At 36.1% G+C, this 11,883-nt stretch overlaps 2 protein-coding genes across 2 annotated transcripts; one reads left to right on the top strand and one right to left on the bottom strand.

Moving 5' to 3' along the window:
* Positions 1-206: 206 nt before the first annotated feature.
* Positions 207-1,197, bottom strand: LOC18038524 (VQ motif-containing protein 22). The gene has a single exon (XM_006429713.2). The coding sequence runs from the start codon at positions 1,136-1,138 to the stop codon at positions 434-436; it is 705 nt and encodes a 234-aa protein (XP_006429776.1). The 5' UTR covers positions 1,139-1,197; the 3' UTR covers positions 207-433.
* Positions 1,198-4,580: 3,383 nt separating this feature from the next.
* LOC18038441 (cytochrome P450 97B2, chloroplastic) lies at positions 4,581-11,739 on the top strand. Its single transcript, XM_006429712.2, has 14 exons — positions 4,581-4,840; positions 5,310-5,490; positions 5,852-5,959; positions 8,070-8,154; positions 8,278-8,516; positions 8,700-8,873; positions 9,199-9,246; positions 9,360-9,419; positions 9,720-9,806; positions 10,029-10,117; positions 10,677-10,768; positions 10,861-10,922; positions 11,135-11,284; positions 11,371-11,739. Exons 1-14 carry the CDS (start codon positions 4,581-4,583, stop codon positions 11,593-11,595), a joined length of 1,860 nt encoding a protein of 619 aa, XP_006429775.2. The 3' UTR covers positions 11,596-11,739.
* Positions 11,740-11,883: the final 144 nt, after the last annotated feature.

Below are 11,883 nucleotides of genomic sequence, written 5' to 3'. Positions count from 1 at the left end.
AATTTTCAGCGATAAAATTTTATTGAAGAAGTAGCTTACAAAATATGAGAGCCAAGTAAATACTTGCTAATTGTCGCTCTCGTATTGGACAATAGGCTTTAGGCTAAAGTTAAGCCATGGAATTTTACAAAAGAAACAACAAAACATCTAAACAAACAAACAAAAGAAGAAAGAAACCTTAAATTAATTAAAAAAATAGGAAACACTTAATCCCCACCCCCAAATTAATTAGACTATTAGAGCCCAACAAAGGAGCTACCGTTACTGTTAAAATTACTTAAGTGTGAAAACAAAAACAAACATCCCAAAAAAAAAAAAAAAAAGAAAGAGAAATATTTACATTAGAGTCAAATGTTTCTCCCTAAATAAAAGTCAGTACCTAACTTTTTTTTTTTCTTCTTCTTTTTAAGTTTCTATCTGCTTTACGTCTCTTTCAAAATATGAATCCATTTCCCCTATTCTCATTGGAACTTGAAGGGACCCTTGATGAAGAAGAAGAAGCATTATTCATCTCTATTAAGAACCCATCAGAAACTCCCGTGTTCTGCGGCGGCTGCGGCGGCCGAGGATTCCCTCCAAGTCTCTGGAAGAACCCTTCTCCAGCAGCTCCAGGATTATTATTCACGCTGCCCATTGAGATCATGTACCCCTGACTCTGGTACTGAGGCTGATACTGTAAACGATAACCCGGTGATGGAAGCATGACTGTTGAACTAGGGTTTTGGTTAGGGTTTTGAAGATGAGAAGCTTGACGGTTCCCTACAGCACCGAGGCCGAAACCGAAGCTCTGATGTGCAGATGGGGTTGAAGCAAAAGGGGAGTTGGGACCGCCCGTGAACTGCTGAACCATGGCTCGGAAGTTGGTGGTGTCGGTGTTGAGTAACGTTGTTGGGGTTCTACGCGAAGCCCTAGAGCGTCTACGTGCATGGGGTGGCTTTGAGACTCTGCCGTCAGTAGGGCTTAAGTTTGAGCTTGAGCTAGGAGCTGAGCCATGTGGGCTTGAGAGATTGTTTGATGTCAGCATCATGCCCGTGGAAGCGGCAGCGGCAGCGGCAGCATCGGCGTCCGCGTCGGCACCCGAGAGATTTTGCTGGTAGAATTTGGCCCAGTCAGTAGGACTAGACATGGTTTCGCTCATGGCCCTGAGTGAATATATTGGAGTTTTTTGTTTATTTGGTTATCAGGAAGGGGAATGAGAGTAGGATTCTTGTGCTATTTATGGTGGTGGCTTCAAAGTGGTCAAAGGTAGACTAATGAATAAATCATGACCGTTGATTTTAGGAGAGAAGAAAAAGAAAGTTCACTGCAAGGTACCTCACGTGGTGCCCACGTGCGATTGTTGTGGAAAATATTTAGGCCTTCTGGTTCTAGAACACGTTATCATACGATCATCCAATCACATAAAATTATTATGTATTATTATATGTTGATACATAATATATTTATAATAATTTATGGAAAGAGTTTTATCTCTTTTAGATGTACATTCATTTGTTAAAATTTGAATTAATAATAAATAATATAATCGATACAAAGAGTCATTATTTCTTCATACGTCAGAAGTTTTTTGTTAAATTCTGAATCAAATAATTATTTTTTTAAATTTTGTATTTAAAATAATTACATAATTAGCACATTGAAATCAATAATTCTCATTCATACAATAATTCTTGATATCAAGAGCGGACGGTACAAATTTTAATTTAAAAAAATACAAACATCCACACCTATATAATTTTCATTCATGAACAAGTCTAAAAATATTTAAAACCCAATGCATCTATTTGAAATTTGAACAATTAGAATTAAAGTCATGTTTGGGGTTGAGGTGTTGTAACTTTTAAGTTACAGTTGTGGTGGAAAAAATCTAACTATAAAATAAAAATTAATAATATATAGTAAATATAAAATTTAAATAATAATTTTAAAAAAATTATGTTAACATAGTTTTCAAAAATACAATAGTTAGTGTTTACCAACTACTTTAGTGCTGTATCTTAAAAACTACAATTATCCAACCTCAATTCCAAACTGTACCCTAAATTAAATTTAGTTTCATGAGACTTGTATATAACTTGAATTATTAGATTTAGATTTAGATTCTGAACTAAGAGTTACAATATTTTCCGTACTTCTATTTTTATTTTATGATGTTTTAAATTAATGCATGCCTGGTTCCCCAGAAGCTTCAATAAAATGCGATGACGACGTCATCGACCAATGTGGCCACGTCGGCATACGACTTCTCGTTGGTGGTAGGTGACTTGTATGACTTGGAGTCTTCAAGGAACGTGGGGAACCAGTTAGAGGAAACCACCTTGTGTTTTCCAAATTCCAATTAATATTAAAGAACCATTTAGCTCTTGGGATTTGCCCACACAAAGTATTTCAAGATTGTGATGATTTTAGCTGCCAATTTTCTTTGAGTTTTTTTTTTTTTCATTAAAATAATAGTTGATGTACCTTCATGAGAAGAAAAAGATTGAGAGAAGGAATAGAAGAAAAGTATGCTAAGGTTTATCGAATTATGGATTTAAAACGGTTGCGCTTTCAAAATTGGGTAAACGCATGTTACAAAATATAGCATAAGTGAATAGGGTATACTAAACATCGATTTATATTACAATAAGGAATCTAATAGGAGTCTAGATTCATGTAGAAATAACCACGTATAATAAAGAGACCTACTAAGGTCTAAATTCATACAATAATAGCAACGTTGTAATAATAGGATCTATCGAATCTAAATAAAAAATATTCGTTAATAATGATAAGAGATCTACTCTCATTAACAGAGACAACTATCCTCAATTTTTATTTTTAGTGGATTGAACTAAACATAAGTGAACAAGTGATTTTGCCGTCCAAGTGCTTCTCAAGTGTAGCATTATTATTTATAAACAACTATTTTTATTTGACAAGTAACATTCTCTCACTACTTTTTTTTTTATTATTTAGTCTAACTGTAATCTAATCTCCTCCTCACCTAAGCGAACATATTTTAAATGTTAGATTTCTTATTTTCAACACAAGAGATTTTGCGTTCTCAACTAGCTATCACCCACATTTTTTTTTCACTACTTGTTTACTTGTATTTGACAATTAAAATTTTATTTTACATCCTTGGATCTTGGTGGATTAAGAGTTTGTAGGATGCAAAAGAAAAAAAAAATCTAATATTTAAAACTATCTGCAGTGGCTAATCCAATTGATTTGGTCTATTGCATTGAAAGCGAGATGTTAATGATCCAATTTTAATGACATACGTTTTAATTTAGAAGAATGAAATATATATATATATAATAAAAGTAATTATTAAGGCACGAATATTTATACAAACAAATCTTGTATAAATTAACGTGATAAAATGATTATTCGAACAAAAGTATAAAAATATGAGTTATGTTAATAAAGTTTGTCCCAAAGGTAATAAAAAACTACAACCTGTGAGTATTTTGGACTGAATTATTTTTATTTAAAATAATCTCCAAAATGTATCTATTTTTTCATATTAAAAATTATTTATTAACATTGTAATTTCTCGATCAAGATTTGAAAAAAAAAATAGTTCAATAAAAATGAGAACATTTTTCATCAGTTTATCTTTTCGGGGAAAAAAAAATTGAGTCAAGATGTGAACATATTTCATGCACGATTTGATTAAACAAGTCATCATTATGGCGATGGGGTAACTGGTAAGTAGTGGCATGGCTTAAAGAAATCGTTGAGAAAATAAATGCTGCGGCGAATTCTCGACGCAGTTCTCGACAAACCGAAAGCTATCGAAATACAAAACAACTGAGCGTGAGCATTGAATTTAACGGCGTGACGCCCACGTGCTTTTGACTGGTAAATGTTTTCATGTTCTGTTTGGTTTCGACTTTCGAGGGCCGACTCTTCTTGTTCTTGCTCAATTTGCGGCAACCTTTAGATTGACTGTCTTCTTTCTTTGTCTTTTACTTGCTGCGCCTGTGCTACACGTGTAAGCTGCGTTCTGTATACAAGGTACAATACCGTTTGTTAATGGGCTTTACAGGAGGCCCATTTCCGGATTGGGCTGGATTAATCGCAGCTTGAATTCAAATTATGGGCGTGGCCCGGTGCTGTTGATTTTATACATGATTTTTATTTTGAAAATTACTTCAGTAATCTTTTTAGTGTTTCAAGGATTTTGGAGAATTGATGAAATTTCATCGAACTTAAAAAATAAATAATCAATTTCTTTTGATATAGAAAATTTTAAATTAATTATTTTAATCTTTTATATATAAAAAAATATCATAAAACTTTAAAATAACTAAATACGTTAGTTTTATTTTACTTCAATAAACTAGAGGGACATTTAAATATTTCTAAAATTCTAACATTGAAAAATCTATGTTTGCAACAATGACCAAACGTGGCTGACAAAATCCAAAGTACAGGAACATGGAAGTGGGTCGTTGAAAAAAAAAAAGATAGGACGGTGAAGTGGAAAGCACTTTTGTCATTCAAGTGCTTCGCCATTTTGCCCCAAAATTTACGGAGGTGGGTTAGGCAGTGGGCACGTAGCAAGTGATAATTCATATCATATAATTTACATGAGACATACGTTTTGGTTTTTTTTTTTTTTTTCGAATCTTAATATATCACATTATATCTATCATTTGGCTGTGGTGTGGCTCACTGGCCATAATGCATTTTGGCTTGCAATGGCTACTACAACAACTTGTATCTCTCATCATCATCTCTCTTCAGCAGTTGGTTATGGCAGTTTTCATGCTAGAGAATTTGGGTTTGTGGGTAGTAACTCAAGGACTCATCTTGTCAATTCTAAGCCAAAAGAGTCTCCGTCTATCAGGTACTTCAATTCTCACTCAGTTTCCGTTTATAGGCTTCATGTTTGACGGGGATTAGTTGTTGGTTATTGTGTTTTTGTGAATAGTTTTTGCTTTCTGTAAGCAGTTCAGTCTCAAGTATTTTGCAATTTCTGGCTTGTAGTTTCTTTGCCATTTTATTTTCTTTCTGGCAATTTTCTTGGAGACCAAAGACCTCTCTTTTTCTTTTTTAGTTCTGATGCTTTGCTTACTAGCTTCTCTATATTTATGAAACTTGAACATGTGTTGATTGTAAAACTTGGTAAGCAAACCTGAGTCTTGTTGAACTTCAAGTTCGGTTATTTACTGATTTTAAATTTTTCTGCCAACTAACCATAGGTTTTAGCCAATTTGAAGAAAATATATCATTTTTCTTATTTTCTTTTTGTTGTAGTGAAAATTCATTGAAATCATTGTGTTTGTACTGAAGTAGTATCAACTGTTCTCGTGTAGATGCCAGTCCACTGGCACTAATGAACCGAAAACAAGAAGGAATCTTTTGGACAATGCAAGTAACCTTCTTACGAATTTGTTAAGTGGCGGAAATCTTGGTTCAACGCCTGTAGCTGAAGGAGCCGTCTCTGATTTGTTTGGCCGCCCCCTCTTCTTCTCCCTCTATGACTGGTTTATAGAGGTTAATTTAACACTAATTCCGTTGATGCTTTAATCGGCATGTAAACTTAAAAGTTTTTGTATTTTCAATGTGTCATTGGTAATGCTTGTGTTTGCTGTAACAACTGTTGGTTGATTGACTCAGGGCTGCGATGAAGGTACTTAGGTACATAAGGTTTCATCAGGGAAGAGATGGTGTCATGGGGTGTAGTGGCTGTTCAATTGAGTATTTGCTAGAATAGTGTGCCATTAATTTGTAGCAACTGCGGCCAAATTGTTGCATAATGTTGTCTCAACCAAATGCTTCTTTTTGGTTTTACTTCATTGATGATTGCCTAAAGACCTGTATTTGTTCTTTGTATTGATGTCTGTTAATTTTGCAGCATGGCTCAGTATATAAACTTGCTTTCGGGCCGAAAGCATTTGTTGTCGTATCAGATCCCATCATTGCGAGGCATATTCTTCGAGAAAATGCATTTTCATATGACAAGGTATTACCTTAGAACTTGTTGGCTTAGCAAGTTTTGGTATTATTTTAGAATGTAAGTTTGCTAGCATTTTTTAACCTTTCTAGTAGGGGTGGGCAAATTACCCGACCCGATCCGATCCGATCCGACCCGAAAAATTTCGGGTTCGGATCGGATCGGGTTATGAAGAAAACCCGATCGGATCAAAACAATGAAATCCGATCGGGTTATGATCGGATCGGGTTCGATCCGATCCGAAACCCGATCGAGTTGCTATAAAAAAAAAAAAAAAAAACTAAACCTAAAGCAAGCAGCCACATACACGCCGCACACACAAATCACAATTCCCATTTTCACAATACACGGTTACTTTACACAAACACTCACAACTCTCCTCAATCCCCAATCTCACTACACAAAACACATACACAGTCACCCCCAACGGCGTTGGGCCAACGCCAAGCCGCCAACGGAGGCCGCCGCAGAAGTCACAGCCTCACCCGCATCTCCATGGACGATTTGCCGCGCGTCTCCATGCCCGATTTGCTGCAAGTGCCGCCGATCTGCTGCTACGCGTCCGTCGGTCTGCTGCTACAAGTGCCGCGGCCACCGATCTACTGCAAGTGCCGCGGATCTGCTGCAAGGTGCTTCTGCTGCTCCAAGCCTTCAACCCGAGCTTCTCACCTTTGACTTTGAATCTTGAGTTTTCACACTTTTTTTAAGCTTTTTTTTTTTAAAGATTTGAATTGATGGTGTATATGGTTAAATTAAACAATTAATATTTAGTATTTAATTGTTGTAATTATGTGTTTTTAAATGGTTGTAACAAAATCAAGGAAATTGGTAGGGATGGCAATGGGGAGGGGAGGGGAGGGGACCAATCTCCCCATACCCATCCCCGATGTTTTGCATATGTCCCCGTCCCCTCCCCGTCCCCGTCAAAATAGCTTGAGAGAATCCCCATCCCCTCCCCGAATAATAACAGGGGATCCCCGAGGGTCCCCGGTCCCCGAATAATTAATAGTCTAATACATTTTTTTATTTTCGATTTTAAATTAATCATATTAAAATAAACTCACACCGCTATTGTAAGCTCGTAACCAACTTTGACAGCACATTAAGGCCTCCAATGTGCTTGGATGAAGTTTGTTATGGTATGAGCTCACAACTCTACCACTAGTGTTAAAAGCTGATTCAGAAGCAACTGTTGTAATTGGAATTGCCAAAATATCTCTAGCAATTCGAGCTAATGTAGGATACCTATTAGCATTTGTCTTCCACCAACTCAAAATATTAAAATCTTCCATCTGAGATATAACTTTCTCATCCAAATATGAATCTAATTCATCTACAACAACTGCACAATCTCCATTGTTTACATAATCATCAAACCCTGTCATCCATTTGGTTGCTTTCTTATAAGAATCCCCTGTAGATCTAGTAGAAGAACTACTACCAGTATAATCAAAGCAATAAACAGTTGGTGAAAATTTCAATTAATACTCTTCAACTAATTCCCGGCAAAGGGTGACCACTTTCCCAACATACAACTATTTTGATATTTATTATTTTTAACAATATTTATAATTTTGTTATTTATTTATTAGTAATTTTAAAAATAAAAATAAAATTAAAAATTAAAATGGGGAAATGGGTAGGGGATGGGGATTCCACCTCATCCCCGTCCCCTCCCCGAATAAAAAGTTGGGTAAAAAATTTTCCCCGTCCCCTCCCCGAAAAAAAAATTGGGTATAAAATTATCCCCGTACCCTCCCTGAATGGGGAAAATCCCCGAGGGTACCCATCCCCGTGGGGATTTTTGCCATCCCTAGAAATTGGCCAACCCGATCCTACCCGATTTCAACCTGAATTCACAACCCGACCCGACCCGATCCGAATATAAATCGGATCGGATCGGGTCGGGTTGTGAGTTCGGGTTGTATTCGGATTGATTTTTGTTAAACCCGAATGACCCGAAATCCGATCGGGTTGATCCGAACCCGACCCGAACCCGGTTTTGCCCACCCCTACTTTCTAGGATTAGCTTGCTTAATTTGACTTCATATTTTATTGCTTAATCTAGTTTCTGCATATTAATTTATTCATTTTACAAAAATTGCCATATTTTAATTAGGGAGTTCTTGCTGAAATTCTAGAACCAATAATGGGAAAAGGACTTATACCTGCTGACCTTGACACTTGGAAGCAACGGAGACGAGGTGAGGAATGCAGAACTATGTATATTTTTGTTCCACAAAAGAAAATGTATATCCCTATACGAACACATTTAGTTATTAGTTGTTATAACTACTGCTTTTACTTTGTTTCATCACTATATGCAGTTATTGCTCCTGGGTTCCATGCCTTATACTTGGAAGCTATGGTGAACATGTTTGCGGATTGTTCAGAAAGAACAATAATGAAATTTGAGAAACTTCTAGAAGGAGAGGACTCACGTGGAGGGAATTCAATTGAGTTGGATCTTGAAGCAGAGTTTTCAAGTTTGGCTCTCGATATTATTGGGCTTGGTGTTTTCAACTATGACTTTGGTTCTGTTACAAAAGAGTCTCCTGTCATAAAGGTTTGAAAGGAAAAGAAATACGTTATTAAAATTCCGCTTTGATGTTTTATTACTTTTCCACTGTATTTCAACGTTTTCCTCCTAATCTTAATTTCCTGCCCTCAACTTTACATTCCTCTTTTTCCTTGAGCCACATTAGATGCAAATAATCCCTGATTAGCACTCTCTGTAAATGTATTATAGGCGGTGTATGGTACTCTTTTTGAGGCTGAGCATAGATCAACGTTCTATATCCCTTATTGGAAAATTCCTCTGGCAAGGTGGATAGTTCCCAGGCAAAGGAAATTCCAGAATGACCTTAAAATTATCAATGACTGTCTTGATGGACTCATCAGAAATGCAAAAGAGACTAGACAGGTAAGAAGCTTTAAAGATCATGTGAAAGGAAAGAAAATTGGATTCTTTCTTTATTTTTCTTTACTCTTGAACCATATATCAATTCTTTTTAAGTAAATGAAACTTGAAACTAAGACGGTAGCAGCCACATATTGTACCCTGAAGCTTCATGTGGACCTTGAATTGTTTTTGCATTATTCTGTTTCTGCTTTAGCTTTCCATTGCCTTACCTGGCTCTTTTGTCAATGTGAGATAGCTTCCTTTCTCGTAGCATGTGGATAACGAAACCAAATACTATAATTGGAACCAATGCCTAGACCTTTGATTTGATTGCATTACATGACAGGAAACCGATGTTGAGAAACTGCAGAGCAGGGACTACTCAAATCTCAAGGTGTGTCAGTATCTTCCTCACAAAAATTAGCTTGTTAACTTCTTATTGCAAAATTATTTATTTGTTTATATATATTTGTGGAAATTCTGGCATTATAACCATAAAGTTTGCAGGATGCAAGTCTCCTGCGTTTTTTAGTTGATATGCGAGGAGCCGACGTTGATGACCGTCAGGTAGATGTCTTTAGGCTACCCAATTCAGTGTTTCCAGAGATAAAGTTGCTGGCTAAAAAATCACTTTCTCAGACAAAACATAAGTGCTTGTTCTACCCATTATTCTGAATTATAAGGACTTCTTCTTTATCTCAGCCATTCCCATGTATCCCTTGTGCATATGAGAGTAAATAAACGTTAGAAAATGAACATGCTTTAACCCATGCATCTCTTCGGGCATGTCTAAACTTATATTGAGAATAATTATAGATCAAACTCATGCTTTATTGACAGATTTTTTTTGTTTTACTCTTTTAACAGCTAAGGGATGACCTGATGACAATGCTTATTGCTGGCCATGAAACGACGGCTGCTGTTCTTACTTGGGCTGTTTTTCTTCTGGCTCAAGTATGATTCTTCACTACTACCTTTAGGATACAACCTTTCTTTTCTTTCTTTCTCTTCCTTTTTTTTTTTTTTTTTTTTTTTTCCTCCAATTGGATACCGTCTTCTTTAATGTGTTTCATCAAGGAGATTCTAACCTTGTGAGCTAAATGCTCACACTTGATAGTAAAAGGAAGAGATATAGAACTTCTGACCATGCTGATGCATTAATTTCCTCTGCTGCAGAATCCCTCAAAAGTCAAGAAAGCTCAAGCTGAGGTTGATTCAGTGCTGGGACAGAAGAAACCAACTTTTGAATCACTTAAAAAACTGGAGTAGGTGTTGAAGTCATCCTCTCTCATAAACTTATTCTATTCATTGTTAGCTGTGACATGAATTTGTCTTATTTTTCTATAGTTGTGTGCATTTCTGTGCATAGTTATGAAGCAAAATTAAGATATGCATTGATTGCAAATTAATAACAACATTCCTTAATCGTAAATGAATCATTCATGTCTTAGTTCTGGGAAAACCAGAGGATTATGAGATTCTTATGAGACATGGGCTGTGTTAGAGATTGAAGGAGGTTTTAATTTGTTTCTCTCCAACCAGTCATTGGTAATGGAAATCTTTCCACCCTGATATTTCAAGGTGTGATGAACTAGAACTTTTATTTCTTAAGGTCATTTTTCATCATAATTATGTATTGGATTTTTAAAACTTAAAAAAAAAAAATTCATCCACTGTTTCTGAACAGGCTTCTATTGTAATTCTGACTCATCTATTGTATATTAATTAACTTGTCCCAATTCTTTTCAGATGATGTAGATTTTCTGAAAATGCTAATTCGTCTGGTAAGGGGTTTGATATATACCATATGTCCTATGTTTTTAGGTACATAAGGCTTATTGTTGCAGAGTCTCTTCGTCTATATCCTCAACCCCCATTGCTCATTAGACGCACCATCAAACCAGATGTATTACCAGGTATTCTCATGCCTCACTCAATCCTTAGGCAGATAATATGTTCAGTATTTTCTTAGGATATCTGGGTTAAGCACTAGCCTTTGGTTCTGCAGGAGGATACAGGGGTGACAAAGATGGTTACCCAGTTCCTGCTGGGACCGATATCTTCCTCTCTGTAAGCAGCAGTTATATTTGCCTCATTTATTTATTTTGTTCACATTGTTTGCCGATATGGTATGCTTATCAAAGGATCAGATTTGAGCCTGAAATTTAGCTCTATTTGTCATGAGATTATGTTCGATTACAACATTTTTGCTCTAAGCTCTTTGCTCTAGCTTCTTCTTTGTATCGATTAACTGATCTCTTTCCATAAAAATCGTTGCTTAGATATATAATCTTCATAGATCACCATACTTCTGGGACCGGCCCCATGAATTTGAACCCGAAAGGTTCTTAAAACCTCGGAAGGATGTAGGCATTGAAGGATGGAGTGGTTTCGATCCATCTCGAAGTCCTGGAGCATTATACCCAAATGAGGTAATCCATCTAACAATCTCTATATGTTTAGCATTCAAAATGTTTTACTCACTCTTTCCCATTGTGATTACGATTGCAATTCCCAGATTGTATCAGATTATGCTTTCTTGGGATTTGGTGGGGGACCAAGAAAATGTGTCGGAGACCAATTTGCGGTCATGGAGTCAACTGTAGGTTTAGCTATGTTGTTACAGAAGTTTGATATTGAGCTGAAAGGATCTCCAGAATCTGTGGAACTTGTTACTGGAGCAACAATCCATACCAAAAATGGTTTATGGTGCAAATTGAGGGAGAGACCGGCTGTCCACTGACTGTACAGTTTATTATTTGTTCTCAACTGCAATTAACAAACAATTGCAGTAAGGAGAACCTGTAATAGTTTTCAACAATAATTTTTCGCGGTTTTCATTGTTAAAGAATCTTTGAGAATTGAATTTTCAAATATGGGAAAGTAAAATGGCAAAATATTGTTTAAGAACCTAGAGCTTTTGAGTTATTGAAGTTCACTACTCATAAACATGTGGTGAGAGATGCCTTCTTTTAAGAAGCATATTTGCATTTGCGACAACCAGATAACATTTGATGAAGTTGAAGTGCTA

The sequence above is a fragment of the Citrus clementina genome, unplaced genomic scaffold, assembly GCF_000493195.1.
Source record: "Citrus clementina cultivar Clemenules unplaced genomic scaffold, Citrus_clementina_v1.0 scaffold_6, whole genome shotgun sequence".
Classification (NCBI taxonomy): domain Eukaryota; kingdom Viridiplantae; phylum Streptophyta; class Magnoliopsida; order Sapindales; family Rutaceae; genus Citrus; species Citrus x clementina.
Note: the sequence above shows the minus strand (reverse complement) of the source record. Positions and strands in the feature narration are given on the sequence as shown.

Coding starts and splice junctions, on each gene's coding strand:
- LOC18038524 (XM_006429713.2), bottom strand. CDS start 1,138: ATGAGCGAAACCATGTCTAGTCCTACTGACTGGGCCAAATTCTACCAG.
- LOC18038441 (XM_006429712.2), top strand. CDS start 4,581: ATGAGACATACGTTTTGGTTTTTTTTTTTTTTTTCGAATCTTAATATA. Junction 5,491..5,851: donor TCTATGACTGGTTTATAGAG/GTTAATTTAACA, acceptor TTAATTTTGCAG/CATGGCTCAGTATATAAACT. Junction 10,118..10,676: donor GAATCACTTAAAAAACTGGA/GTAGGTGTTGAA, acceptor CTATGTTTTTAG/GTACATAAGGCTTATTGTTG.